Source organism: Python bivittatus, unplaced genomic scaffold, assembly GCF_059951505.1.
Source record: "Python bivittatus isolate LINGU-HERP-01145 unplaced genomic scaffold, Pbiv_v1 ctg000350_np1212, whole genome shotgun sequence".
NCBI classification, from domain to species: domain Eukaryota; kingdom Metazoa; phylum Chordata; class Lepidosauria; order Squamata; family Pythonidae; genus Python; species Python bivittatus.
Window position 1 is genome coordinate 2627119 of NW_028277074.1, and position 27995 is coordinate 2655113.

Genomic DNA, 27995 nt, shown 5'->3' on the forward strand with positions numbered 1-27995 from the left:
TTTTTCCCCAGTCAAGAGAATTTGGAATAGTGCAAAGGGAAATGAGAAAGGGGTCCTGATCCTCAATAGTGAAAGGATTATATACTATGTGTGTGTGTGTGTGTTTATATATAAAGAGGTGATTATATAAAAGAAGATGGGAGCAACTGTTTTGATCAGTTAATACATACAGTAGTAGGTCCTGTGGCACAAACAATCCTATTCCTAAAACAGACCTTTATTTGCCTTCATATAGCCTCCTTTTCTCTTTTTGACCCTACCCCTGTTTATACAATATTAAATATGTACTGGAACGGCTAATCTCCACTACTCCAGATGTTCCATATCTGCGCATGTATGTCAATATGTTAGTTTTACAAAAAACATTTTCCTTATATGAGAGTATTTCTCAGTAGAAACCTACATTTAGACCTGTGCTCATTGCCTGGTATTATTTGCTCATTTGCAGGCCCTGGACGTTTTCCAACATGCTTAGTATTTTGCTACCTAATTGTTTTGGGTATTTCCCAATGTAGCTTGGAAGTTCATGCCCACCATGGCAATCATGGACTTCATCCAGATTACTTAGGGCCAAACTCACTGTGTAGGTCACATGCCAGATCTGTTTTTTTGTTTGGGGACAGTAGTGACATTATCTGGAGTTGGGAGGTTGTTACTATCAGATTCTTGTCATGGTTGGATCATTACCTGTTAGCAATGGATTTGTCTGTGGCTTTCCCCTCCATTCAAAAGAAGGATCTATTTGATCATTCCACCTCAGGCACTTGATGGACCCTGTTGGGTTTCAGAGAGAATTTGGAGTTGCCCCCAAAGCTCTGTTGTACTTAGTTGCTGCTTGAGAGGGCAACAGCAGTCTTGGATTGGATCATGCCTGTGCAGACTCTGCAGACTGTGTGCCCTGATCCTGGAGGACCCATGGTTTTCAAAGGATGTTTGGGGGATGAAACAGCACAAAAGATACCTAGAGCACCACTGGAGGAAAACAAAGGGCAAATTCTACTGAGCACAGGTAAGAACCCTTATTAAGGATTACCTTGTGTCAATAAGAGTGGCAAAATCTAATTATTTTTCCACTTTTATTGCATCCACAGATAGATGTCAGCTACAGGGCTTCTGTGAGGACTATTCTAGGCATCTGTTGGATAATATTGTTCAGATTCACTCAGATTTGAACTCTGGCTGAGAAATGGTTATGTTTTGTTAACTGGGAATAAATAAAGGCTATTAGTCCTGATGAAGTCCTTGGGCTTTGAGTTCTGTCACTTATATTTTAGATCCATGTCCCTTCTGGTTGATCAAGGCTCCTGGGAGACAACATGTGGTTGGATCCATGTGGTGGTAAGTGTTTCCTTGAGGGAGGGGACCAATTCATCACTTTTGAAGGAAGTGGTGGTCCACCCTGTTCTCAAGAAGCTACTGCTGGATCCAACAGAGTTGGACAATTTCCATCCAGTCTCCATCAAGTTGCCAAACTGGTAAGGTTACAGCTCTAGAGGACCCTGGAGCAAGCAGATTATTTGGACCCCTTTCAGTTGTGTACCACACCAGGTTGAGACAACATCAATTGCACTTGTCAGTAATCTTTGATGGGGTCGGGATAGTTGTGATATACCCATCCTGGCCCTTCTGGATCTCTTGCTGGCTTTTGATATGATTAATCACTGTATCATTTTGGACCAGCATAGGAGGTTGGGAATGGTTGTACAGCAGTTCTAGTTGATGTCAGGAGGGTGAAGTCCTAGACCCCTGCACTGCATGGTACTTCAGAGAATGCTCTACACTTCCCCACTCCTATTTAACATCTACGTGAAACCACTATGCAAGTGTAGTGAGTATACAGCATAGCCTTGAAGGACAAAAGGAAGATCTGTTGACACAGCAATGATCAGATAAACAAGACTTGAGCCCAGGCCAGGAAAATGGTTTATGAAAATGCTTCAGACAGCTCCCCTCCCCACCACATTAATTCACATGAAGGATAAAAGAGGGAGGAAGGGAAGCACATTCAGACTTGCAAAATTCTGTTACTCTAGCTGTTCTAATAAAAGTAGCTTTCGTTCTGCACAGTGTTCGTTTCTTAGTCTGGTCTATATTATAAGCTGACAACAATGTCATATGTTAGCATCATCAGTATGCTGATACTCAGTTGTACATCTTTGATCCTGTCAATGTTCTTTTCCAGTGTCTGGAAGCTGTAGGGATCTGGATGTGTGTGAGCCCCCCCCCCAAAAATAAAAAAAATTAGGCTTAACCTAGCAAGATTGAGTGGGTGTAGGTTTTAGGGACCCCCAGGTCTGAGGATTTTATACCTCTATATTCTGTAAGTCCTTGAAGGCATTGGGGCAGATTGTTAGTTGAGCCTGATGAGTAAGGTTGCTTAAAGTATTTTTTTTCCCCCAGATGGGTTATTAAGAGCCTCAGTGGGATTGTATTGTTTATGTGTCTGTATGTGTTGTTGATGTTATTGTTATTATTAGATATCTAAGTTATTGTTTTTATTTTATGATATGTTTGCCATCATTTGTGGCATAGTTTTATGCATTGTTAGCTGTCTAGAGTCACTATGTTGAAACAATAATTTAAATTATTTAAACAAGCAAACCAACAAATTCCAGACTACAAAGTATGCATATTAATTGGTATGGCAAATATGTGTATCAACTGCAAATATGTGTATCAACAAATATGTGTATCAAATTGGTATGGCAAATATGTGTATCAAATGCGTATGGCAAATATGTGTATCAACCTACATATCCTTAGTAATATGCAGGGTATTTTAAAATAAAGGTGTAATATTTTGACACTGCATTAGTGTTAATCAGTTTGCTGTAAACTAGGGCAAGGAAGTGGGCAAACACTATTGCAATGTCAATATGTCACACAGGTGTTTTTTTAAAACAAGAAAAAATGGGCATGGAAGGAGAAATGATTAGTTGTAAAAAGTATACATCTTTCTCTGAATAACTCTTGATATGCTTCCATTTTTAACCAGTAGAAAAGAATGGAAAACATCTCTTTTGTAACTTTACTCTTAGGTTAGCTTATTTTCACTTTCACTTTTTTTTCTGAACTAGATTCTTTATTGTAGAGGATCTTGACTTATTATTTTTGGAAACTCCAAGTTGTACAATATTGCAATGAGCCAAAGGTGAAGTTATTATCTGTTTGAGGAAATTATTCTGGGACTATAATTTAACTGGTAACAGAATCTCATTTCATTTCCATTAAATTATGGATTGTTATTTTATTTTAGGCTGGTAGAACCTCATTTGGCTTTCTAGATATATATTTAAGTCACATCTAATTAAAACTTGGCAGGGGATGGGGGAAGGTTCATATCCAGGCAAACAAAAGCTCTCATAAGCGTTGCTCTTTACTTTCATAATAAATACATTGTTATAAAAACATTTCATCATTCTCAGAAGAAATAATCACTAATTCTTGTTAAGAATCCACAATTTAGACTGCCCTCAATAAAATTAAACTGAATTTATGCAGGACAGTCAAACAAGTCTGTAAATTTTCTCTTTCAGATGAACCTGGTGTATACCAAATCTGCTTTCTCAAAATTTTATAAGCAATCCATTGTCTCTGATGTCAGGTGGGACACAATTTGTAGCTTGTTTTTTATCATTTAATTTATGAGCATTATCTTGCTGCAAGTCAAGCACCATTTTAAAATGACTGAATGCTTGCATAGACAGTATTTCTATTCTATATTAAAACTGTATATTTCAAAAGCGATTAGCATTTTCTTTAAATAGTGACAGGAGCTGTAAATTTTTAAGCATATCATTTTTCAGAGTAAGCCAATAAGCTTCTGGGTCCAATTCAAGGTGCGGATTATCACATATAAAATCCTAAATGGTTTGGCACTCGAATACTTAGTGGGTTGTGTCTCCTGTCCAGATTTAGCCCAGTATATGCATGCGCCTTGAATTGCTGAGGATTCCCAATTTTTGTGAAGTGATAACAGAGGGGCCTCAAAGGTATACTTGTCAATGGCAGCTCACACACCATGAAACACCTTGCTCCCTGAGGTTTGTGGGGGGCCTCACTTTGCTCAACATTCACAAGGTTTTAATAACTGTATTGCCCTAATGAGCATTTGATACAGAAGATGGACCTAGACTGCCTCAGTGGATAATCTTTGTTAGTTTAATTAGTAAGTTAGTTTTATTCCTTATTTTCCTTGTTTGGAAACTGCCCCAAGCCCTTGAAAGTAAGAACTGTACAAGTGATTGTATAAATCAGTTAAATAAATGGAATTTGTTTTGTACTGATTTCAGCAATAACAACAATGGGGGACTTCTTGTCCATTTCTGGATTGTGTTTGTGGTACCGCAGGCAAAAGGCCAAATATTTTGTGAAGACTGCGTTGCAGCTATTTTAAAAAATTCAATTCACACAAGCATCACCAATCGAACCTCAGTAGGAAGTCTTCAAGGTCTTGCGGTGGATATGGATTCCATTGTGCTCAGTGGTCGGTATTTCTAAATCAAGAATTCATATATGTATTAATTGTATCTGAAGGTTTCCTTTTTCTGAGTGCACAGCATTTTTATTTGGGGATTGAAGGTGACATAGACAGTTATGCATGGAAATTGTAAATTCATGGAGATAAAATGTTCACGCTGCTTCTTAACTTAAAATGGTTAGGAGTGCTTGAGGCAGTTACCCAGAATAGATCTGTAAGCTCCTAGAGATTTAAACATGCCTAACTGAAGCCTCACTTTTGTTTCAAAAATAATGCTGAAAAATTTGCTGCCAAATATTAGCTGCCAAATCCTGAGAGCTTTTGAAGGTTGCAAAAATGGAGCTGGGGGCCATGTTCTGCTATGCATTGCCCACTCCTGTTCTGATGGAAAGAACTACCCTTTCCCCAGAGATGATAAATGAATAATTTTGTTATACTAGAACAACTACTCTTCACAGTTGGGCAAGAACCCACTCACTGCAATATATATTCTCTGTATTCATCAAGTCTTTTAAAAAGTATGCATAATTTTTCCTGTTTCCTAGGAATTTTAAAAGTTACTAAGAAATATTTTCCAACTGTTATCTTAAAACTTATAAATGACTAGAGAAAGGCATATGTCACTATTTCAGAACAGGGATAAAAGAGGATCCAGGCAATTACAGATTGCTTTGATATCAATACCTAGAAAGATTTTAGAGCAGATATTAAAGAGGTCGGTTTGTAAGCAAATTGAAAATGATACAGTAACTATCATAAATCAGCATTCTTTGGTCAACAAAAATCAGTTTTTGAGTGGATAACTTTATTAGTTGATTCTGGGAATGGTGTATATGTACTATATCTTGATTTCAGGAAAGTATTTAGAAAGGTACCCTATAACATTCTGATTATCAAGCTAGTTGATTGAAAATCATACTCAGAGTGTTCATCAATGGATAGATATCACAATACTGGATCTGGGCCCTGTACTCTTTAACAATTTTATTACTGAGTAGCACCAGAATACTTAGCAACGCAGTCAGTTTAATAAAATGAGGCACAGGTAATACCATACAGTAGGACATGGAAATACTCATGATTAGCTAGAGAAATGGGCTGAAAATAAAAAAAATGAAATTTAACAGAGAAAAATGCGAAATACTTCACTTTTTAGGCAGAAATCAAATGCTCAAGTGCAGACTGGTAAATACTTGCAGTATTAATTGATTACAAACAGAATATAAATCAGTGGCATCATGTGGCTGCAAAAAAAGGCAAAGACACTTTTAGAATGCATCAATACAGTGGAATATCAAGGGTGTTGGTGGGGTGGTTTGGTTGTGGGTGCAGGCAAAGGGGTGGGGGGGTGCTGCCAAAGACATCAAGGAGGTTAGTGGCAGATATGGAGTTGGGTTGTTGCTTTCTGCATGCCAATCAGCTCTTTGGAGGTTAGTGGCATGGTGTAGCAGCAATGGAGGCGAAGTGTGTTAAAGAATAATAATATGCTCTTGGTTTCAAAATGCAAAGTATGCCACTGCACAAACAGAAGCACATTTTTCAAATCACAGGAAGGTTTAGCTCCATATTAATCTGTCATGGTCAGGCTATGCCTTTATTAGTTCTTTTTTAAGAAGAGATCTGATAAATTGATTCAGAGAACAACAGGAATTACCAGCTGATAAGAAACTAAGTCCTGCAAAGAGAAATTAAAGGAATTGGGAATGAAACACTCTTAGAAACGATCACAGAAAATTAGGCAAGGACCTGATCTCTCTTAGTTCAGAATGCAGGATATGGTTCTAATGGATATAAAAAACAGGAAATCAGATTCCAAATGAACCTGGAAAAAAAAAATCTTCCTAATAGTAAGAAGTTTGACAGTGGAACCAAACACAGAGAGAATTTATCAGCTTTTCTTCACTGAGTGTATTCAAGTGGCATCATAAATTCAAATGTAATCATGCAATATGAATTTGCTCTGCTTTTCAGCTTCCAATTCTATAGCTTATTATATGCATATGTATCGTCTACTGGCCGTTTATTGCAAACATTGCTTAAATATAAATAGATTGATTAGTATTTCTTTTTTTCCAATGTAGTTGGGCTTCGATTGGATTATTCCTCAACAACAGGAACAGGTACATTACTGAGTTTGCCTATCATAACTGTTGTTCTTAACCTCCTTTTAACTGGGAAGTGTATGTGGTGCAACAGTTCTGGTTCCAGTGATCACCTTTTCCCATTTTTCTTTATGGCTTCTTCAACACTCTTTACATTTGTACAATGCTTTTGATTGTTCAATGTACTTTACAAAGCACAATTCTTACAAAGACGCTAGAGATAAGTGAAAATTAGGAGATGTTTTCCATTTCCAAGAGTAAGAAATTTAAAAACAGAGATAAGAAGCTTTTGTTCTAGGACTGATTTTTTTTCTTTATAGCTAGAGGTTTATTTTGTGTGTTTTGTTGGCGCAATATGGTTCATGGGGTCACAAAGAGTCGGACACAACTTAACGACTGAACAACAACAAAATTACAGCCTTATGCTGTAGGCTGAGGATGAATCAATTTAGCATTCACTGCATACTTCTCAAGCAACAGCATATCTATGTGAACCAATATTCTGCTGTAATCATTGTCAGATACCCATTACTAACCAACTTCATTAGGATAAATTCCAGTGACTATGAAGCATCACAGCAGAAGAACTTTCTATGTAGATTATGGGATTAACTCATGCTCTTTAGATCCATGCTTTTCCTGGCTTGTGAGAATGGCCTGGGCGGAGGTGTTGTGTGTGTGTGGGTTCTGGCGATGGTGAATTCTTCTTTGAGTGAGGGAGTTGTTCCTGTATCTCTAAAGGAGGCTTTGGTTCACCCTCTCTTCAAGAAGCCATTGCTGGACCCCATGATACTGGACAACTTTCGCCCAGTATCCAACCTCCCCTTTTGGGGGAAGGTGATTGAGAAGGTGGTTGTACAGCAGCTTCAGAGGACCTTGGATGAAGCGGATTATCTGGATCCTTTTCAGCCAGGGTTCAGATTTGGGTATGGTACAGAAACAGCATCAGTCGCACTTTTGGATGATCTCTGGCATGGGCAGGATGGTGGTTGTGCATCCATCCTTGCCTTACTTGACCTCTCAGTGGCTTTTGATACCATCAACTGTGGTGTCCTTCTGGACCAACTCAGAGAATTGGGGGTGGGCGGCATAGTATTGTGCTGGTTTGCCTCATTTCTCCAGGGTCAGTTCCAATCAGGGGTGATTTGGAAGGAGAGATCCCACCCCTGCCCTCTGCTATGTGGGTTGCCGCAGGGGTAGGTGCTCTCACCTCTCCTATTTAACATCTACATGAGACCACTGGGTGAGCTCATTTGTTGCCATGAGGTGAGGTATCATCAATATGCTGATGATACTCAATTGTACATATCTGCTCCTGGCAACTTAAGCGATGCTGTGAGTGTCCTATTTCAGTGTCCGGAGGCTGTGAGGATCTGGATGGGGAACAACAGGCTTCAGCTGAACCCTGGCAAGACTGAGTGGCTTTGGGTTTTGAGCCCCTCTGGTTCTAGGTTTTTACCATCTTTGGTACTGGATGGGGTCGCACTGCCCCAAACAGACCCTGTGTGCAATCTGGAGGGTCCTTCTGGACTCATGACTCCTGCTCAAAGAGCAGGTAGCAGTCATGGCTAGGAGGGCCTTCGCACAACTTGGTATTATGCACCAGTTGCGCCCATTCCTATATCAGAGGCACCTACTCATGGTCACTCATGCTCTGGTCACCTCCTGGTTAGACTACTGCAATGTGCTCTACATGGGGCTGCCCTTGAAGAGAATCCAGAAACTTCAGCTGGTGCAAAATGTAGTGGCACAAGCAGTTTTGTGTGTTTCTAGTAGAACACACGTTATACCTCTGCTTCATGAGCTGCATTGGTTACCAGTTTGTTTCCAGGTCCAGTTCAAGGTGTTGGTGTTGACCTTTAAACCCCTTCATGGGCTATCTGAGGGACTGCCTCTCCCCGATTTCATCTGCCTGTCCTACCAGATCCAGCAGAGAGGGTATGTTACGGGTTCCATCACATTTGGCAGGCCCCAGGTGGTGGGCCTTTTCTGCTGTGGCACCTGCACTGTGGAATCCTCTCCCTCTGAGGTGAAACTGGCCTCATCATTGTTGAGCTTCCAGAGGTCCCTTAAGACTTGGTTATGTCAGCAGGCCTGGAGACTCCAGGGGACGGGGGAATTAGTGAGATAGCTCCCTTATTTTTAACTTCCTTTTATTCTCTGTTTTATTTTGTCTTATATATTTTTTAATGCATTTTACTGTTTTTAGCGTTGTTGTATGCTGCCCAGAGTCACCTGTGGTGAGATGGGCGGCTATATAAATTGAAAATAAATAAATAAAATAAAATAAAATAAAATAAAAAATAAAATAAAATAAAATAAAATAAAATAAAATAAAATATAAAATAAAATAAAATAAAATAAAATAAAATAAAATAAAATAAAATAAATAAATAAAATTCTTCAGCTTCGTATCTTCATATCATCAAAGGGAGATGGAACGAAGCAATGCTGCATGAGAGAGGAGATGGGATCAGCAATCCCTGAGGTGGGCAAGATGGAGACAGACCACTGCATTGCAAACCATAGATGTGTTGACATCACATGGTCATTCCAAGGGGGCAGAGGCTTGTATTGCAATGCTTCTTCTGCCATCTTGACAATTTTGACTGCCCCCCCCCTCCACAGACACTTAAGGTGTGGAGTGGTAACCATATATCCATATAAGTAGATTCTAATTATGTGTGGCTTATTCCTTTCCTTTCCTTTCCTTTCCTTTCCTTTCCTTTCCTTTCCTTTCCTTTCCTTTCCTTTCCTTTCCTTTCCTTTCCTTCCCTTCCCTTCCCTTCCCTTCCCTTCCCTTCCCTTCCCTTCCCTTCCCTTCGCTATATTTGTAAATATTGAAAATCAAAATTGTAAACATCGAGAAAATTTCAATTTTTTTTGCAATCAATCTGATCTTGTGATCAGCCAAACTTTCATAAGTAAATGATTTGTTAATGCAAGTAGTTACATTATCATTTTTATCAGTGACATGAGAAATGCTATGCAAAATGTGATTCCTGCCTAACAATTATAGCGGAGCAACTGGTTGAATGAAATGGGCTTGGGCTGTTTCTGCAGGTGCAAACTGCATCTATGATCTGCATGCAGATCGTTTGCATCAACATTTTCCATTGGACTTTTTGGAAACATCAGGAAGGATGATCTGTTATTTTAAACTGATTGCATTGGTTGGCTACTTAATTCGCCTTTCTATAGCATCTATTCAGATTGAAGCAGACAACTGCGTTACTGATTCATTGACCATTTATGACTCCCTAATGCCAATAAAGAGTAAGATATTATATCGGTAAGTAGGTTTTTCTAGTAAGACTGCTTGCTAAGGTGTTTTAAAAATCTAAAGGTTTTAAACAAACTCTCACAATTTCTTCACACGGACATGATCAGATGCTATATTAATAAATGTTGTCTCCATTGGAATTAGGCTAAATGTTATAGAATTCATAATGTACAGAAACAATGGTTGGGTTCATACAGTATGCCAAGACATAGTTTGTTTTAACAGTAAGCCATAGTTATCTAGGTTCATACATCATATCAAATATAAGCCATGATGTACAAACCACAATAACTAGGTTTATACCACACATTAAGCCCATCAAGCAAATCACATAATGGATTAGTGAGAAATAGAAACCATATATTTATACACTATTTTGAGGCATATATTTCATACAGAGTTAGCAATGGACAAGATCTCAATATTTATCCTTTAAATAGTTTTGATTTTTCTTCACTAATGGTAATTGTGATATTATTATTTATGTTCTTGTTCTTATTATATGGGTGAATTTAGAAGCTCTTGTGGCCAGTCTCAAGGCAAGCATATATATTATGTAATCAGTAATAGTTTGTTTTCAATGTATGTTATTCAGAACTATAGGGATTCTATATTTGTTTTAAAAAGTGTATTTTCATTCGTTAGAACAATTTGTGGTATGCTTAATTGGTTAGATTAACCAACTAAACAGAGGGAGAATTCTAGCACAGATGTAAAATATACCTAGTAATTTCTGTTAACATCTATACATTTATAACAAAATATTTTATTTCAGAATATGTGAACCATCCAATTCATTCATATCTTTTGTTTCTACAAATAATATGATGTTAGTTACACTGAAGTCTACACAAATGAGAAAAGTGAAGGAATTTCATGGCTACTTTGAGGTCATTCCACAAGAAAGTGAGTATTCTCTCTTTTTTAAAAAAAATGTGGAAGTGTGGTCATATCCTGGACATTACTTAGGTTATGTTCTGCCTTTATAAATAGTGCATTATCCATGGCAATTCATTTTATCCTCTCTGGAATCCATTTAGTTCCTCTCCAACTTTTTTTCATCTTTTCTATATCTTGTTTCACTTTCAATGAGTTTTTCTGCTTAGAACATCAAGGGCTAGCCCAGCTGCAGTTACATCAATAACCCATCCATGTTATGCTACTTTATCCCAGTAGATGGCGTGGTTGTCATATATACCCAGCACTGAAACTATTTTTAAAAAGTAATTTGTCAACTCCTGACTTTACTGATCAATATTCCAAAGTAAGATCAGATCTGGTTAGTATTTGAAAGTATTTGAACATCACCAGGAAAACCACAACTTGGTGGACAATACTGGGAATTGAAGACAGCAATACAGCAGCATGCCACTTCTGAATAGTTGCCAAGAAAATTGTCCATGTAGTAACAGGAGCAGGGCTTGATTTGAAAGCATCTTGACCTTTAAACATTTGTTTTATTCAGTTGTATATTGGTAGTTTAATAGCAATAAACTAATCCTACTTTACTATCTCTAGTAATGGGGACTTTTCAACATAGCACAGGGAGTCACATAGCCTTGGGTATCTTTTTTCTACTATTTTAGTCATTGACTCTTCTTGGGTCTCAGAATTCCTTTATTTTCCTTACTAACCATCACTTCCTTTCATGAAGGTCTGAGGTAGGTATTTAGAAGCTTAAGAGATCTTTTCATTGTGGTCACAAAAATATGAAAGTCATGCCCTTGACATGTGGACTATGCCTTCCATGCTATTTTCATAATCCAGGCAAAGGCAGTTCTCAGTTTTCAACAGCATTTATTTAGGATACATCACATTCAGACTCTCCTTATCTGTGTTTCTGCTATGTACAGAAGGATTAAATGTTGTTTATTGCTGTCTTATTTCTCTTACTACATTTTTTCCTGTTTTCACTTATTTCCAGTCTTTGTCACACTGAACTCAACGTAAAATGGCAGAGAATCTGGACTAACAGTTTTAAAAAAGTACTGTAAAGAAGGTCTCTTCTTTTTTTGATGGATTCTTGGTTTCCCAACTGTATAATAATAAACAGGATCATCCTCTCTTCTCAGAATGTGGAAAAGCTGTATTGGCATTAGGAAGTGCCGGATTTGAAGGGCGAATCACGAGTCCATATTATCCCAGCTACTACCCTCCAAAATGTATTTGTGTGTGGACTTTTCAGGTAATTTGAAATCCCATTATTGGGGGAGTGTCTCAAATATTGTACGCTTCTGCATGTTTGGTGTCAGCTGGAAAAAGGGCTCTCTGTCTCTTTAGTGAGATGAAGTTATAAGACTCTGATCTCTTTGATCTCTGCACAAAGCTTTAATGTCTCTCCCACTCCCGTTTTTGGGTCAAATAGCTGTAATGGGAGATGAAAGGTTTCCTTGTGAGTGGTGGAAAGCTGCACCTGTTCTTGGATTCTGCCAGCCTGCCCTCTTTCTTTAAGCTCTCAGAACTGGCAGGTTAAACTAAGGCAATCACTATGTCTCTTTGTAGCCTGGCATAGAGAAAGGAGAAATGGCTACTGGAAGTTATTTCCTGGTTTTGTGCCAGTGAGAGGCTGAGGGGCCAATATGAATGCCAACACAGAGCTAGTATTGGAAGTTATTGGAACTGGAAGAAAAAAGCAGTCTCTACTTGGGATGAAACATGTAATAAGATAATTCATTATTTGTATTTTAATATGAACTAGTCTAACTTGTACTTCCTGAACTGATACTTAAATTCTTCATGTTCATAAATACATATCATAGATACATAAATACTTCAATGTTCATGCTCTCAGTTTTACAACACTTATTTTTTGGAGTATTGGCTCCAATTAAAAATGGTTATAAAACCGTGTTGTGGGGTATAGTAGAACACACAAAGATGTTGATGATGGTTAATGAGAATATTGTTCAGAATGGATCATATTAGAGATAATTATATGCAAGGATGCTTACATTAAGCAAACTTCCACACTAAATGGTATAGAAGGAAAAAGGTATATGAAAATGCATTATTATTGTTACATGGATGCTAAGAAAAGCATTCAAACATGTCAGCCCTTCAAGATCGTCCAGGTCAAGAAACAAGCACAAGGGAGATTCTAGGAATGCTCTTTGTGGTAAGTCAGATAATAGAATCTTGAAAGTCTGACAGAGTTTGAACCACCTTAAATCAAACAAAATCAAGATGGGGTTATTTTGAGTTTCTTTCTCAGGTTTTCAGGCTCTTCAGGCTTAAGTTGCCATTTACCACCACCACCACCACCACCACCATGTTTCATTGCTCTATTCCCCACTTCCCAAGGCCAGATCTACATTTTTTCACTTTCTCTTTCTTTCTTTCTTTCTTTCTTTCTTTCTTTCTTTCTTTCTTTCTTTCTTTCTTTCTTTCTTTCCTTCCTTCCTTCCTTCCTTCCTTCCTTCCTTCCTTCCTTCCTTCCTTCCTTCCTTCCTTCCTTCCTTCCTTCCTTCCTTCCTTCCTTCCTTCCTTCCTTCCTGTGCGTGCCTTTGAGTCAGTGTTGACTCCTGGTGACTGCCTGGTCTAGTCCTTGCAGTTTCTTGGCAAGGCTTTTTGGAAGTGGTTTGCCATTGCCTGCTTCCTAGGGCTGAGAGACAGTGACTGGCCCAAGGTCACCCAGGTGGCTTCATGTCTAAGGCAGGACTAGAACTCACAGTCTTCCAGTTTCTAGCCTGGTGCCTTAACCACTACACCAAATTGGGTCTCTACATTCTTCCACAGACATGTGGAAATAAGATGGAACAATTAAAGACTGGCAAAATAAGAAATGGAGACAGAACAAAATGGAAGATATTCCCCATCGTACTTTACTCAGTGGGAGCTTCCCTCCCAAAGCACATTACAGCTTAGCTGTCACTCCCCATTAACTTCCCATTTCAGCCAATGATAATACAAATATAAAATGGTGTTATATATCTTTTAATTTATTCCCATTTTATGCGTGTGGCATATGAAATGAGTTCTGATAACAAGGAGAACATGGTACTGTTTCTACACAATAAAAATTGCCAAGGTGAATTGTTCCCTTTTGTAAAAAATGACAGATGTTTTTATTCTTTCTTAAAATCAGGCACCTCAGAAGAACTTTGGTATAGCACTGAAGTTTCATAATTATAAGATCAGTGAAAAAAGCATTAAAGGCTGTGAACATGGATGGTGGAAAATTAATGAGCAAATGTAAGTATGTTGATATAGATAGTTTAATGGTGCAGCAAGCAAAAGCTTTGCAGATGAAGTAGTATACTTAGGAGTTTTTAATATTAGTTATAAAGAAATAGTTTGGTGGATAAGGAGGGGTCAGTTTAGTTATCACTGTGTGATCATTTAGAAAGGCTTTCATTTTAATTATCACTGCAATGTACAAGTTGTTTCCAGTGCAGTTGATGTATCTGTATCCTTCAGCATACTGTAACAGTAAGCATACCTATACAGCACAGAATTCAGAAGGCAAAAAGAATATAGCTATAAACGTGTGCATGTGTGTAGAGAAATGTAAATTAATCTTATGGACCCTTAGAAGCATGTTCTGTCTTAGAACATAGGAAGCTAGTGTATTAAATCAGATTACTTGTCTATCAAGCAAAGTATTATTTGTCCCGATAGACAAGCTAAGTAAGACATCTATAATTACATACATGAAAGCTTTCCAACAGCAGAAATCCTAATATATCCATGGTTGTCCTGAGATATCATTTGGGTGACAGCAGACATCAAAATTAATTGGGAGTTGTAATGTACTAAGCTCTTCCTATTTCTGAAAGTTTGGACAGAACTAATTAGACACTTGATGTCAACTGACTTAAAGGATCTCTCCCATGTATATCTAAGCAATCTTTGGATTAGTATATTGGAATCCCAAAAGTGTATGAGTGAGCGTGTGGAAGTGTACCTCCCCCAACTCATCAAGTGTATATAGGAAAATCGAATGATCTTTGGACAGTTTTATTTCTAACAACATAAACATGTTGCTGCATGTTTCAACAAGTAAATATTGGCCAAAATGAAATAATTATGTCTCATCAATAATGTCACCAAAAAACTGTTCTGTATTCAAGTTTAATTGTAATATGGTTCATGAAGAGCTAACCTATTTTTTTCCCACAAAGAGCTTTAAGTTTCTGGAACTGCATAGCAACCTACTAAACATGGACAGAGTTTTAAACCAGTTTATGTCGTGGCATCAGAAGAGGCAAATTCAATTATACACACACACACACTCAACACATCTATAGCAGCATTCAGGTCCTTAGGTTTGCCTAAAGACTACATCTGAATATTGTCTATTATATGAAAGGTGCCATGCATAACAGTAAAATCTCCTTTAAGTCAAGCTTGATTCTTAGTGACTCCATGGATATGTCCATGGAGAGATTCACTTATTTGTCTTGAAACAATACAGAAGCATGGGCTTCAATCGGGTGAGACGCTGTGATTTTAGTACTTGCATCAGATGTCAGTATCCTAACATATAATGGCAGCATTTATGTGAGGACCCCATCAAATATGTATTGTCATTTTGGCATCACCATGGTTTCCTGTGGATACGGCTGTACAGAAATGACTTACACTTGCTCTTTTTGAGAATGATTTTTTTACTTCTGCAGTTTAGCTTACAAATTTGGATTTCCTGGTCATCCCTTATCCAAGTTCTAAGCAGATGCAGCCCTACTCAGCTTTTCAAGATCAACCAATTTTGGCTAGGTTCTGTCACTTAGTTGGGCATATATTGTCTTGTATGTCCTGACACTGCTCTGAGAATGCCATCTTTTAACTAAAAACAACAATAAACAACCACAAAACACAAACACTGTTGGGGGAAAATGTAAAGCAAAAGGTAAGAAATTGATTCTTACCGTTTTCTCATCCATACATTAGAAAGGAGAAAAGAAAGAAAATGGGAGCAAGGTTGGAGTGACATAGAATCAAAAACTGGCTTCAATTAGAGAGATACAGAGGAAAATACAGAATGGTGTTTTGGAAAGGGGAATCGTAGAAACCTTCAGGGAATAAAATACAGCACTGCATGGAGACAATCTATTGTTATGTGAAGCTTTTTGCATGTGGACTGCAGTAATGCAAAATGATACTGTAACTATATTTTACTACTAACTTCATCACAAAAGATACTCTGCATAAGTTCATATAATCCGTTTTGCAGGTATTGTGGCTACTACATTGATCATCAAACAATATTCCGTGTGGCAAGCTTGGTGGCTAACATGGAGTTTCAGTGTAGCTCTAAGCTCTCAGAGCAGCCTCTTCTTGTGGAATATGGAAGTTACAACATCAGCCAGCGTAAGAGTGACTATAAAATTATCAGAAACCCTTACTGGCATGCAGATGTTATGTACAGATGTAAAGATAATATATTTTCCTTTTTTTAGCTTCTATTTAATAGCTATCACCTATAGTTAACTAAGCTTGATATGATTGGGACAAAAGATTGTGTAACTGTATATAGCAGCAAACTGTCATTTCAAAAATTAATTTGCTAAAATTGGAATGATTCGATGATCAAGTGGAAGTTTTTGAATTCATTTGTGTTAGTCCCAATGGATGTACTACAATTGTAGCTGCACTCCCAGTCAGTTTAGAAATCAGGCATAGATGGAAAATAGCCATGGCCATGGCCTGTAATATGAGGAATTAATACTACAACATATACAATGGTAATAAGATGAAACATGAGTTAATAATAAGAATACAGATAATTAACTCATTTCAGATAATAATTAACTTGTATTTTTCATTAATATCTTTTCATTGATATGTGGACAGATGAACTGAGTAGCTCAAGTAGATGTGCTGAGCAACTGGGAAAGGAAAGCCCACTCTTGTTCTTCTCCATGTGAAGGACCACAGTGAGGAAGAAATGTCTCTCAGCCTAAGATAGATGATGATAAATAGATGATGATAGGTAGATAGATAGATCATAGATAGACAGACAGACAGATCAAATGCTGCTTCAGACTTTAGGCTGCCCACTGACTTTTTTTTAAGCCCCCCCCCCTCCCCTTTGATTTAGATGTCACATCTCAAGCTGAATTTCTGAATCAAATGATTTTACCTATTATGAAAATGGCTCCACCAGCCTTTCTCAAACATTTTACTCTGGAGGAACCCTTGAAATAATTCTCATGTCTCAGGGAACCTCTGCCTAAAAATAATATCTACATCTAGCATGGTGCAGCATGTAAAGTTCAAAAAATGATTTTTCTTTCAGTCATGATCTCTTGCAGAACCTCTAGTGACTGCAGTTGAGAAAGGCTGCTCTAAACATATGGAACTAGTTGTGTGATTTTTTGGAATCTGTATCAGTGCACCGTAGGGAGATGTGCAGTTTATACTGGGTGTTTCTCACAAAGTCTACACTAGAGGGTAGAAATGGAGATTAGAGAGCAGCAGAAAGAAGAAAGTTGGAAATGTCAGATATCACTCAAAGAGACACACTTGAGCTACGGACATTTCTTGGATACAATGGGATTTCCTGTGGCAAAATCCAAGTTCTATATAGCTCTTCCTAGTATATACTGTATTTCATGAGAAAAGATGAATTTCAGATGAATCCTTTGCATCTTGAGTCTAGAAGCCTATGTAAGTTTCAGCTTCTACAGCTATCTTTTATTATCTCATTTTTAGAGCAATTTCAAAATAATATTTCTATGGGATTTTATTAAAAGGAAGAGTCTGTAGAACTGCTGTCCCTTTGAAATTAATAGCAGCAGTGCTAGAACACTATTTAATCATGTTTACGTTTGGGCTTACTTTCTTATACTTCCCGCTCACTTTGTCATAACTTGAGCTTTAATACAAGAACCAGAAGTTTTTAGAAAGCCTGAAATCATAGTTCTCCTCCCTTTTGCCTTTTAGCTTGTCCGCTTGGGTCTTTTGAATGCCACACTGGGTTATGTATCCAACAAATTCAGCTCTGTGATGGGATCAGCGACTGCTTTGATGAAAGCGATGAGCTGTTTTGTGGTTAAGTATCTGTAGTACACAGCAACTAAAAATATGGTAATTATTCTAGTTGTCTGCCTTTTTGTATTGCTTCTCCAAGTAATTTGTTGATTATCTTCCTTTTTTTTTTTTTTTTAGACACACCCAAACAAAATTGTAGTAGCAACTTCTTAACACAGCACCATTCTTTTATCTGTGATGGAATAAATGACTGTGAAGATGGTCAGGATGAATTACATTGCACAGAAAGTGAGTCTCTTCCATAAACACAGAATTAGATGGGTCTCATTCTGCATCCTGCAGCAGATTAGAAATTAGATTTGTAGACAGAGACATCTACAATTGGGGGCAAGCAAAATGGCAGGCACAACCATAGATGGAAGCCCCACCATTTTCTACATGCATAGATGTTGTAGACACCCTTGCTTCAAACCATGTCAGCATCATTAATGTTGTTTAATGTTTCTTTAACACATCACTCTTATCCTGAAGTACAAAGATAATAGAGGTAATAGGGATTGCCAGTTTGGACCTGGTTAATTGTGCACATGTGTAAAAAACCAACAGGAAATATAAGAGCAGTAAAGTAGAGTGGGAAGATGGGAGCGGGGGGAAGCATTCTAAAGGAAGACAATAGCAATTACTACTCTATTGTTGCTAGGAAAACTATGAGGGTATGTGCATTGTGGCTGTACAAGGGCATCTGCAATGGCAATCACTAGCTCCAAAATGGGGAATTCTGGGAGTCCACACATCTTAAATTGCTGAGGTTGAGAAACACTGCTCTAGAGGATTCTTCCATACATAGTATAATTTTATTGAAATAGTTTGTTTAGTTTGCTTGCATTTTTAAAAAATTCATACCAAGGGTGAAGGGCACTTACATAAAATTCCAGAATGACTGTTCTGACTTCTAGACAACTGAGATTGTTTGAACATTACAGTTGTTGTCTTTTAGGCATTCCCTGTACTGGCAGTACTTTTAAATGCAACAATAATATTTGCTTCAGGAAACGAAATGCAAGATGTGATGGAATCTTGGACTGCCATGATCGAAGTGATGAAAACAATTGTAGTAAGTCTGCCTAAAGGAATACCCAAGCATATTCACATATAGTATATAGTCATTTTCCTTTTGGTCTAGTCCTCATCGTTTTTCTAGAATGTATACCATTTCATTTATGATCATTTATAATATTTAGATTGGTGGGTTTTCCCATCAAACAAAGTTTGGAATTTGATGACTATCTTCTTAAATAATTGTTTCATTAAGATAAAACAGTTTTCAGCTTTATAACATTCTGGGAATACTTATAATTAAATAATATATGTTGCAGCTCTATACAGGCATTAAAGGAAGTGGGATGGGGAGTATCTGGCCCACCATTGAAAGTAATTGTTCAATGAGTCGTTCAATGAGATGGGTGGTGACAAATTCGATAGATAGATAGATAGATAGATAGATAGATAGATAGATAGATAGATAGATAGATGGACTTGGGGATTATTTTCCCTTAAAAAACTGTTTGCCTGTTCACACAGGTAATTTTCTGAACTTTTCAAAGCATTCCAGGTGCACAAATTTACTTCCATGTATACTAGAGCAGTGATTCTCAATGTGGGCTATATGCCCCCCGGGAGGCATGCCATATTTCAAGGGGGCCACAGTCTTTATATGATACAGTTTAGATTAATAAACAGTGCAGATGATAAAGTGCCTTCTTTCCAGCTAACAGCAATAATGAGGGAGATCACAGAGACAAATGAGTCTCAGGGGGCCATGAGCAAAATATGGCTGAGAGCTCCTGTACTAGGGTACACAAATGGAATATAGTACATGTATTTTGCTATTATAATATATTATTATAGTGCTTATTTTTTCATCGACCTGCAGCTAGGAAGTTGTCTTCTACCAGATCAAACCATTTTGTGAAGCGTATGACTATTTTGATAGGCAGTGGCTTTCTGGAAGATCTCCCCGCCCCCAAGGATTTACTAGTTCTTTAAACTAGACATGCTGAAGCAATATGAAGTTTGGGCTGGATAGTGCTTGGATTAGAGACCACGTGGCTGTCTTATGCACCAGGGTATACAGGTTGAGATTCCAGAGCTGTTTGCTAGGGTAAGGTTTTAGAGCCCTTCTGAAACATGTAATTTTTAGTAGATGTGAGACAAAGGAGGAATTATTAAATACACAGAGAGTAACAAATAATGTCGATTTAATTTACATGATTGAAATTTGTCATGGCTAGAATTTTTTTGTCCCACACAAGATACTTCCTTGTCCTTTTTCCATCCATTTGTTTGATTACAGGCCCTGGCAAAGTTCAACTGTTGCCATTAGCCTGAAAAAGACTGGATACCCTTCTGGATATGCTGTATGGCATTTCACAAAATCAGACAAGATAGCAATTGATTAAACTTAAATAAGTAAATAAAACCAATTACTAGTGCAGTTTTGCTAAGCAAAAACCATGTTAAATCATTACGTTCTTTCAAAAGGTTGTGGCACTAGTAGATACAGCAATACTCACAACCGGATTGTGGGGGGTTCCGAGACCTACGAAGGAGAATGGCCCTGGCAAGCCAGCTTGCATTTTGCTGGAGTTGCTTACTGTGGGGCCTCTGTGATATCAAAAGAGTGGCTTCTCTCTGCTGCCCATTGTTTTCAGGGGAACAGGTGAGTAGATAAAATTATTGTAATTTAGAGTCTTCTTCTAATATAATGTCATGCATGTGATACCTTGTAGAGCACAATGGGTGTATTGTTTTTCCCTTAATTTACAACAATCATTCATGCAATGCAATCATGACATTACCAATAGCTAAAGAAGCAGTGCATAAGACTGTCCTCTTCTTAGCATTTTTATATCTCCCTATCCTATGACTACCATCTCCTGGATGCAAAAATCCACATGACCACTTGATGACAGCAAAGAAATATAAAAAACTCTAACTCCTTGTTGCCATCTGGTAATTGTACAGATGTTTGAAGCCCAGATGTGGTAGTCTTAACTCTTCCACACCAGCCTGTAATAGTTCCCTCTGGCTCATGGGCTATTCAACTTCTTCCATACAAATGTAAGTTTTAGTTTTCCATATGTCAGATTGCACTGTCACAAGGAAATGGCAGAGATTGAAGAAAAGACAAGGGCATCAAGAACCACAATTGAATACCGTTGTGTGTATTAACCCTAAAAGCTTTCTAGAAGCCAAATGCAGGTTCTGCAAGGTTGTTTATGTAATAACTCAGTATATGCCACTTTTTTTTTTCCATTGTGAAATATGACATCACACAGGCATTACTGAAATGCACATTGGTGCAGTAACACTATACATATGTACATACGTTCGTGTATGTCCGTGCATGTACTCACACACCCAAACAGATAACTGGATCTAGGCCTGCACACAAAACCTTTCCTACATGTCAATCTCTGTCAAAGGCCTTTGCTATCTTCATATTTTCCTGCCCCTTCTCACTTACTAAAGCAGATTTCAGATTCAAGAAAGTTTTGTTTCTGCCAGGCCTAAGGACTACAGAGCCTTGTCAGTGCAGGAGTCCGACATTCAGGTTTGTGCACTGAAAGGACTCCACTGTCACAGGCCTTAGCATAAAAGAACCTTTTAGAAAATCAGCAGGGGAAGTCCGTTGTCAAATGGGTAAACAAGTGAGGATCTTGGGCACAAACGAAATGCTGCCCCAAAGATCCTAAGTTGAAGTTGTGGGTTATGATTACTTCTGTTATTGCTCAGTTACTTAGAAACAAGGAGGAGCTCTTCTATTTGTCAACGTTCCAGTTTTTCTGTCTCTTTGATGTGCTGTGTCTTGGAAAGCCTTTTTTTTTTTCCTTGTTCCTACTTCCTTTCCCCTCAATTGCATTTTTTACAAAGCAAATAAATATGGATTGAAAGCTCTGTTTTTATGGTGTTATTTGGGTCAGATACTTCTCCCAGAACCTTTGGTTTGCACTCTTAGTATTTCAATGAACTTGCATGTCACTTTTGGTGCAATAGTAGTCACTTAATATGAAATGGATCTTGATCTCCCGACTACCTGCTTGTTCCTGCTTGTCTTTACCTTATTGGACCCGAAGATTAGCAGCTTCCACAGTTTAAAGGAGACAATTAGCAATAGCTACAGCCTCCAATAATTGATAGTGGACACCACATTCATGACCTGATCTTGGGAAAATAGTTCATTTAATTTAAATCATGTATATGGCCACCCATCTTGCTTCTGCAACTCTGGGTGGCTAATAACAACTAAAAACATAACAATAAGATAAAAATAACCATAACAATACTATGATGTTAATTCAATGCAGCTGAGATTCTCAAAAATTTTACATTCTTTAATTATACAATGGTACACTGGGCTCACTTAACAGGCTAGTTCAATGCCTGAGGGAATAATCACATTTTTCAAGCTTTTTGGAACACTGACAGGGTTGAGGCCATCCAAATCTCAGGAGGAATGTTGCTGTGTAGGGCAGGCACAGATATTGAAGCAGGAGATAGCCAGCCAGCTTTTTCTGATACTTCATAGACAATTCTCCATTCCTGTTAGCTGTTATTCAGCCCACTTTTAAATATGGGTTTAGAACCTTTTTGGTATAATGCTAGTCTAAAATAATGCCAAACCCATATTCCAAAGAGTCAAACACAACCAGTGAAAATACTTGTGCAAAACTACTGATCTAGCCATCTGTTAAAATTTGCCTCCTCCCTAGTCCCATCTCACATTCGGGAAAGTGATAGGTGATTTTTTTTCCTCCAGAGACTGGTGACCCTTGAGTAAAGGAGAAAGAAACAAAACCTCTGTTTTTAACATACTCAGAATACCATACAGACAGAATCATGCTATTTTTCATTTGCTAGCATTGTACCTGTAGCAAATAGGAATCACTAGTGGGAACAGCACATTTATGTTGGTATAAAGTTCTGTTGGCTCAAGGACTTAGAAATAGCCCTTTGTTTTGGCTGAATATCATGTTGTTCAATCATAGATATTTGAATGTTCTGTTTTCATTTAGGTTATCAGATCCTAGAATCTGGACAGCTTACTTGGGAATGCACACTCAAGGAAAAGCCAAATTTGTCTCTACTTTGAAGAGAATCATTGTCCATGAATATTATAACAGTCAAAATTATGATTATGATATTGCTCTGCTACAGTTAAACACTCCATGGCTTGAGACAATGAGATGGTCAATTAGGCCAATATGCTTACCTCCCACCATGCAAAGAATGCACACTGGAGAAAAATGTTGGGTAACAGGCTGGGGACAGAAGCAAGAAACAAGTAAGCCCACTGCAATGTATCATTCATTCATTCATTCATTCATTCATTCATTCATTCATTCATTCATTCATTCATTGCCAATGAAAGCAAAGCTTATGTAAAATAAGAAGTGGTCAGCAGGATTAGCAAGAAGTGGCTGTTCTAGTTAGAATGAGTAAAGCAGTGTCAGAGCGTTGCATGGTGAGTTCTGCCTTTTTTGTCTGTATGACAACATTACGAATGAACAAAAGGAACAAGCCTTGATGCTGCTTTTGCCATTCCAACCCTCCCCTCCTCCCCTGTGGACACCCCTGGAAGTGCTTTAAATTTATTATAAATAAAATCAATTAAATTTATTTAAGAATACCTATCATTAAAAACAGGTAATCTAGGTGAAATTTGATCATGAGAGCCAAAGGAATTATCTCTGGGGTTTCTTAAAGTGGCCAAAACAGCAAATTCTGAACTCAATCTTCATTATATCCATGTTAGGGGTATAAAGTCTATTCATTTTGTTGCCCACTTTAATAGGCTGGTAAACTGGTTTGTCATGTAATTTTTAATAGCTTTGTTTTAAGATTATATCCTGATATCCTGATATCCAGATCCTGATGCATATGTATGACTATGGCTTTATGTGTCTGTACATACAGTATATATGAATATAAATATAAATCATTGTATCATGATATATATTTTCTTAATTTCTTAATTTCCCAATTTTCTTAATCATAGAAAGCTTTTGTACAGAGGTTTCCCATTTGTATAGTTATTATAGTAAATTTCTCAAGAAATGATTCTTAACATAGCTTTCTCTGGTAAATTTTCTATTCCCCAGTGTAGGCTTTTTAATATAAACTTACCTTCCTGTTTCTATGCAATTTCCAGAAAAAATCATTCTTGTTCAAATGCATTTCTTATGAACAAAAGGAAGTGGGGGGGGAGGGGAGGGGAAAACCAGCTTTAGAACCAAAGTAAGACATGAAATATGCTAGCAAATTCTGTTCAGTGTTGCCTTCTGTAGAAATATCTAATTCTGTCCAAATTAATATATACAGATCTCCTCTAATAGTAAGATACCATGTGTTTCCAAGTTTCTGCTCTCTATGCTTGAAAATTGAATTGCAGATATTCTATGAAAACCGTTTGAAAGATTCTTTGTAAATTGGGCACACTTAGAAAAAAATGCATAACACATTTACAATAATCCTACTTTCTTCAACGTTCTGATCAAATATTTGTTTTTTTTTCAAGAAATAATGATGATCCTGAGTTAGGGAGAACTTTGTAGACCAAGGACTGGCAACAGGTTCACAACAGCTGTACACATGAATCTGTGCCCTCAGCAATTCTAGATATGATCACCAGAACCCAAAATTTAAAGCTGAAGATTAATTGTCTTTAATGGCTGAAATCTTGCAGGGTCATCAAATCTCAGTGTTCTTAGAGGCCATCTTTTAAAATTTCTGGCAAGACTGTGAAACTCTTGCAAATTTTATGGATTCTTCCATAATATCAAAAAGCTGAATGTATTGGAAATATTACAGAGTTTGGTAAACTTTTACAAGTGGGACATTCAAAACAAATGGAAGATGGGTTACCTGCTACACAGAACAATGGTGCTGTAGGCCTGGAACATTAGCCAGCTTGTCTACATATGCCATGGATATAGTTTACTTCCTCACAAACCATATGGACCTGGTTCAGACTAAGTGTTTCAGTTTAAGCAGTATCTGGCAAGCAGAGTGCTGTTTCGAAAATTACACTGTAGATTCCTTATTATTGGTAATGTTGTTAATAGTCTGGACTGGCTTATAATTGTGTAACCTGGTCTTCTAATTCATCCTCAATTACTTTATCTGCCATTTGGGCCTAAATCTGCTCCCTTACTTCCCTTAATCCATTTTGTGGATTAATGAGATGATGTAAAGTTCTTAGAATGCTCTAAAGCAGTGGTTCTCAGTTGGTGGTTTGGGGACTGCTGGAGGTCCCTGAGACCCTTTCAGGGGATCTGCTAAGTCAAATAAATAAATAAATAAATAAATAAATATTTCAAAAATTCTCAGTTTTTATTTCTAATACATTAAATCTCAATAGATATAACCCACATAAACCAAAGCTCTTTACAGCCCTCAATAATTTTAAACAATGTAAAGAGGTCCTGAGACCAAAATGTTTGAGAACTGCTGCTCTAAGGTGTATCATGTTATTAACACATTTTCTTGGAACACAGCCCCTTAGATTTCAATAGAACTTATTCCCAGGAAACCATAAGCTAATAGCAAAATACATATAAACAGATTGTTGGTTTATGAAAAATGCATCATGGTTAAAATTAAAAACGAGGTACTGGAAATGTATTTTCTTGCTTTATTATGCATTACCCCCTCCCCCCAGATGAAGACACACCAGCAACTTTACAGAAAGCAGAGGTAGAAATTGTGGACCAAACAGTTTGTCATTCGACATATGGACTTATCACAAGTCGCATGCTATGTGCTGGAATAATGTCTGGAAAAAGGGATAGCTGCAAAGTAAGGATTTCACGTTTGTGTTCCCTCCCCACAAAAAAACAAAACATAGAGTTGGCATGGCTATAGGCTAGACTCGGAAGTTGGAAAAAAATCCAGAAAAAGGCTATGGAAAACTACTACTGTATATTGACCAAAAAATGACATGTCATTTCCATAAAATAATGAGAGGTGAACTCATGAAATGTTATCTTAAAAAAATAACAACCTTTAAACTGATTTTTCCACTTATTTTTTCTGTGTTGTCATAATGAACATTTCCTCCAGAACACTTGGAACTACAACCTCCAGAATGAATATCCAGCCAAAATGAACTTTATGACTCCAGCAAAATGGATAGGTTATTCATGGAGTAACTAAATCATCTTTCCTAGTGGTTAATTTTCAGAAATGGAAGGTTAAGTGATTCTATAATCTGGGATGGACTATATTATTTCACATTATAGATGCACTGAGTCATCAAGGGAAGAAAAGGCATATATAGAAAACTAGTAGATGATAGGAAAAAATTCTAGGTTAGCTTACTGTCATACTATCTATTTTTATGCAGGATTTGATTTTTTAAAATTTTTCTTGTTGATTAAGCTGCTTCAATATTAATAATTTACCAATAATCTTATCACTAAAATAATGATACCTATCATGCATGCTATGTGGAGAAACATTGCTCATGTTAACTTTTAAAAATAATCTCTTTTTAGGGAGATTCTGGAGGACCTCTATCATGTCGAAATAAAGGCGATGGAAAATGGTTTTTGATTGGAATTGTTAGTTGGGGCTATGGTTGTGGAAGACCCAATTTCCCTGGAGTGTACACAAGGGTATCAAATTTTGCTACATGGATACAAAAATATGTGCCTTCCATTTTTAGCTAGCAGTGATTATACTCCAGAGGTCATGAACATCTTCATTAAAACCATATTTAATAAATGTGTTTTTAATTGCATTGTGAATTTCATTTCTATGTCTACAAAATCCATGGCATGGCCATATGTCATTGTGAAATGTGCATCTATACATATTATACTATTCATTTTAAAACATACAGGTAGTCCTCAACTTACAACCACAATAGGGACTGGAAAATTCATTTTTAAGGGGTGCAGTCATTAAGTGAAACATCATGTGACCACATCCAATTTTACAACCTTTTTTGCCATGGTTGTTAAGTAAATCAGCTGCAGTCATTAAGTGAGACATCACATGACCGTGACTTGTGACCTTCCCTGCCAGCTTCCCCACTGACTTTGCTTATTGGAAGCCAGCTGGGAGCGTCGCAAATGGCGATCAAGTGACTGCAGGACGCTGCAACTATCATAAATGCATGACAGTTGCCAAGCGCCCGAATCATGATCATGTAACTGCAGGGATGCTGTGATGGTCATAAGTAGGTTGACCAGTCATAAGTCACTTTTTCCAGCACTGTCGTAACTTCTAACGGTCACTAAACAAATGATCATAAGTTGAGAACTACCTGTAGTTAACATATTGCAATATTCAGAGGCAGAAATGGTACAATCTTAGCTTCCTCCCTCTCTTCCTTCTCCAACATGCCGTAGGTGGAGCTGTCTTTGAGGACAGCTCAGAATGCACTAGTGCAAAATGTCGTGGTCAGACCATCAGTTGGGACAATCCATTATTCAATTAGTAGGACTGAACCTATTGTAAGATTGCTGTTTTGGCTACTGGTCAAGGCCCAATTCAAAGTGTATGTAACTACCTACAAAGTTATTTGCAGTGTGGTACCATGATACATCAGGGACTACCTTGCCAGTCATGATTTGCCTGCTTAAATTTCAAGAAGAGGACTGGATATGGGCACTGCATTTTGCACCAATTACAGCTTCTGGATAGTCTTCAAAGACAATGTCATATAGAGCACTGTGAGGGTTCTTTGCTTTCCAAGGACTGGACACACCACAGCGTAGCAAATCTGTGCACAATGCTTAATTGCAGCACACACCTTCCCCAACAACAGACTATTGCCCTCCACCCATCTAGGACTTTCAAGGTGATATTGCCATGTGAATATGTCTTTAATACTCAGTCCTTTAATACTTAGTTCAAGCAAAAGTGTATAAAGTGTATAAAGTCTATATAAATATATAAAGTCGATGAAATCTGTAAAGCGGCATACCACCTTTGCCTTTTTCCAAATGCTGCTCCACTAGTTGAGATGAGGTGCTGCTTCTGTGTAGTTGTTCCTGTTCTAGTTGCTACTGAGCTGCTGGCAAAGCTCCAAGCTCCAGGCAGGACTCTCACCAGGATATGCTACTCACCATAACATGCGATCTTGGCAGTTGAATCATAGTCCTCTTGCCTGCTTGTAATAGCTGCCAATCTT

At 37.6% G+C, this 27995-nt stretch overlaps 1 protein-coding gene across 1 annotated transcript; it reads left to right on the forward strand.

Moving 5' to 3' along the window:
- The first annotated feature begins 3524 nt into the window (after positions 1-3524).
- TMPRSS7 (transmembrane serine protease 7) lies at positions 3525-27928 on the forward strand. Its single transcript, XM_007423805.2, has 15 exons — positions 3525-3604; positions 4293-4486; positions 6562-6600; positions 9646-9874; positions 10641-10771; positions 11938-12050; positions 13950-14056; positions 16038-16174; positions 17750-17857; positions 17975-18085; positions 18795-18911; positions 20339-20516; positions 22873-23141; positions 25518-25654; positions 26353-27928. The coding sequence occupies exons 1-15, from the start codon at positions 3537-3539 to the stop codon at positions 26524-26526; spliced, it is 2112 nt and encodes a 703-aa protein (XP_007423867.2). The 5' UTR covers positions 3525-3536; the 3' UTR covers positions 26527-27928.
- Positions 27929-27995: the final 67 nt, after the last annotated feature.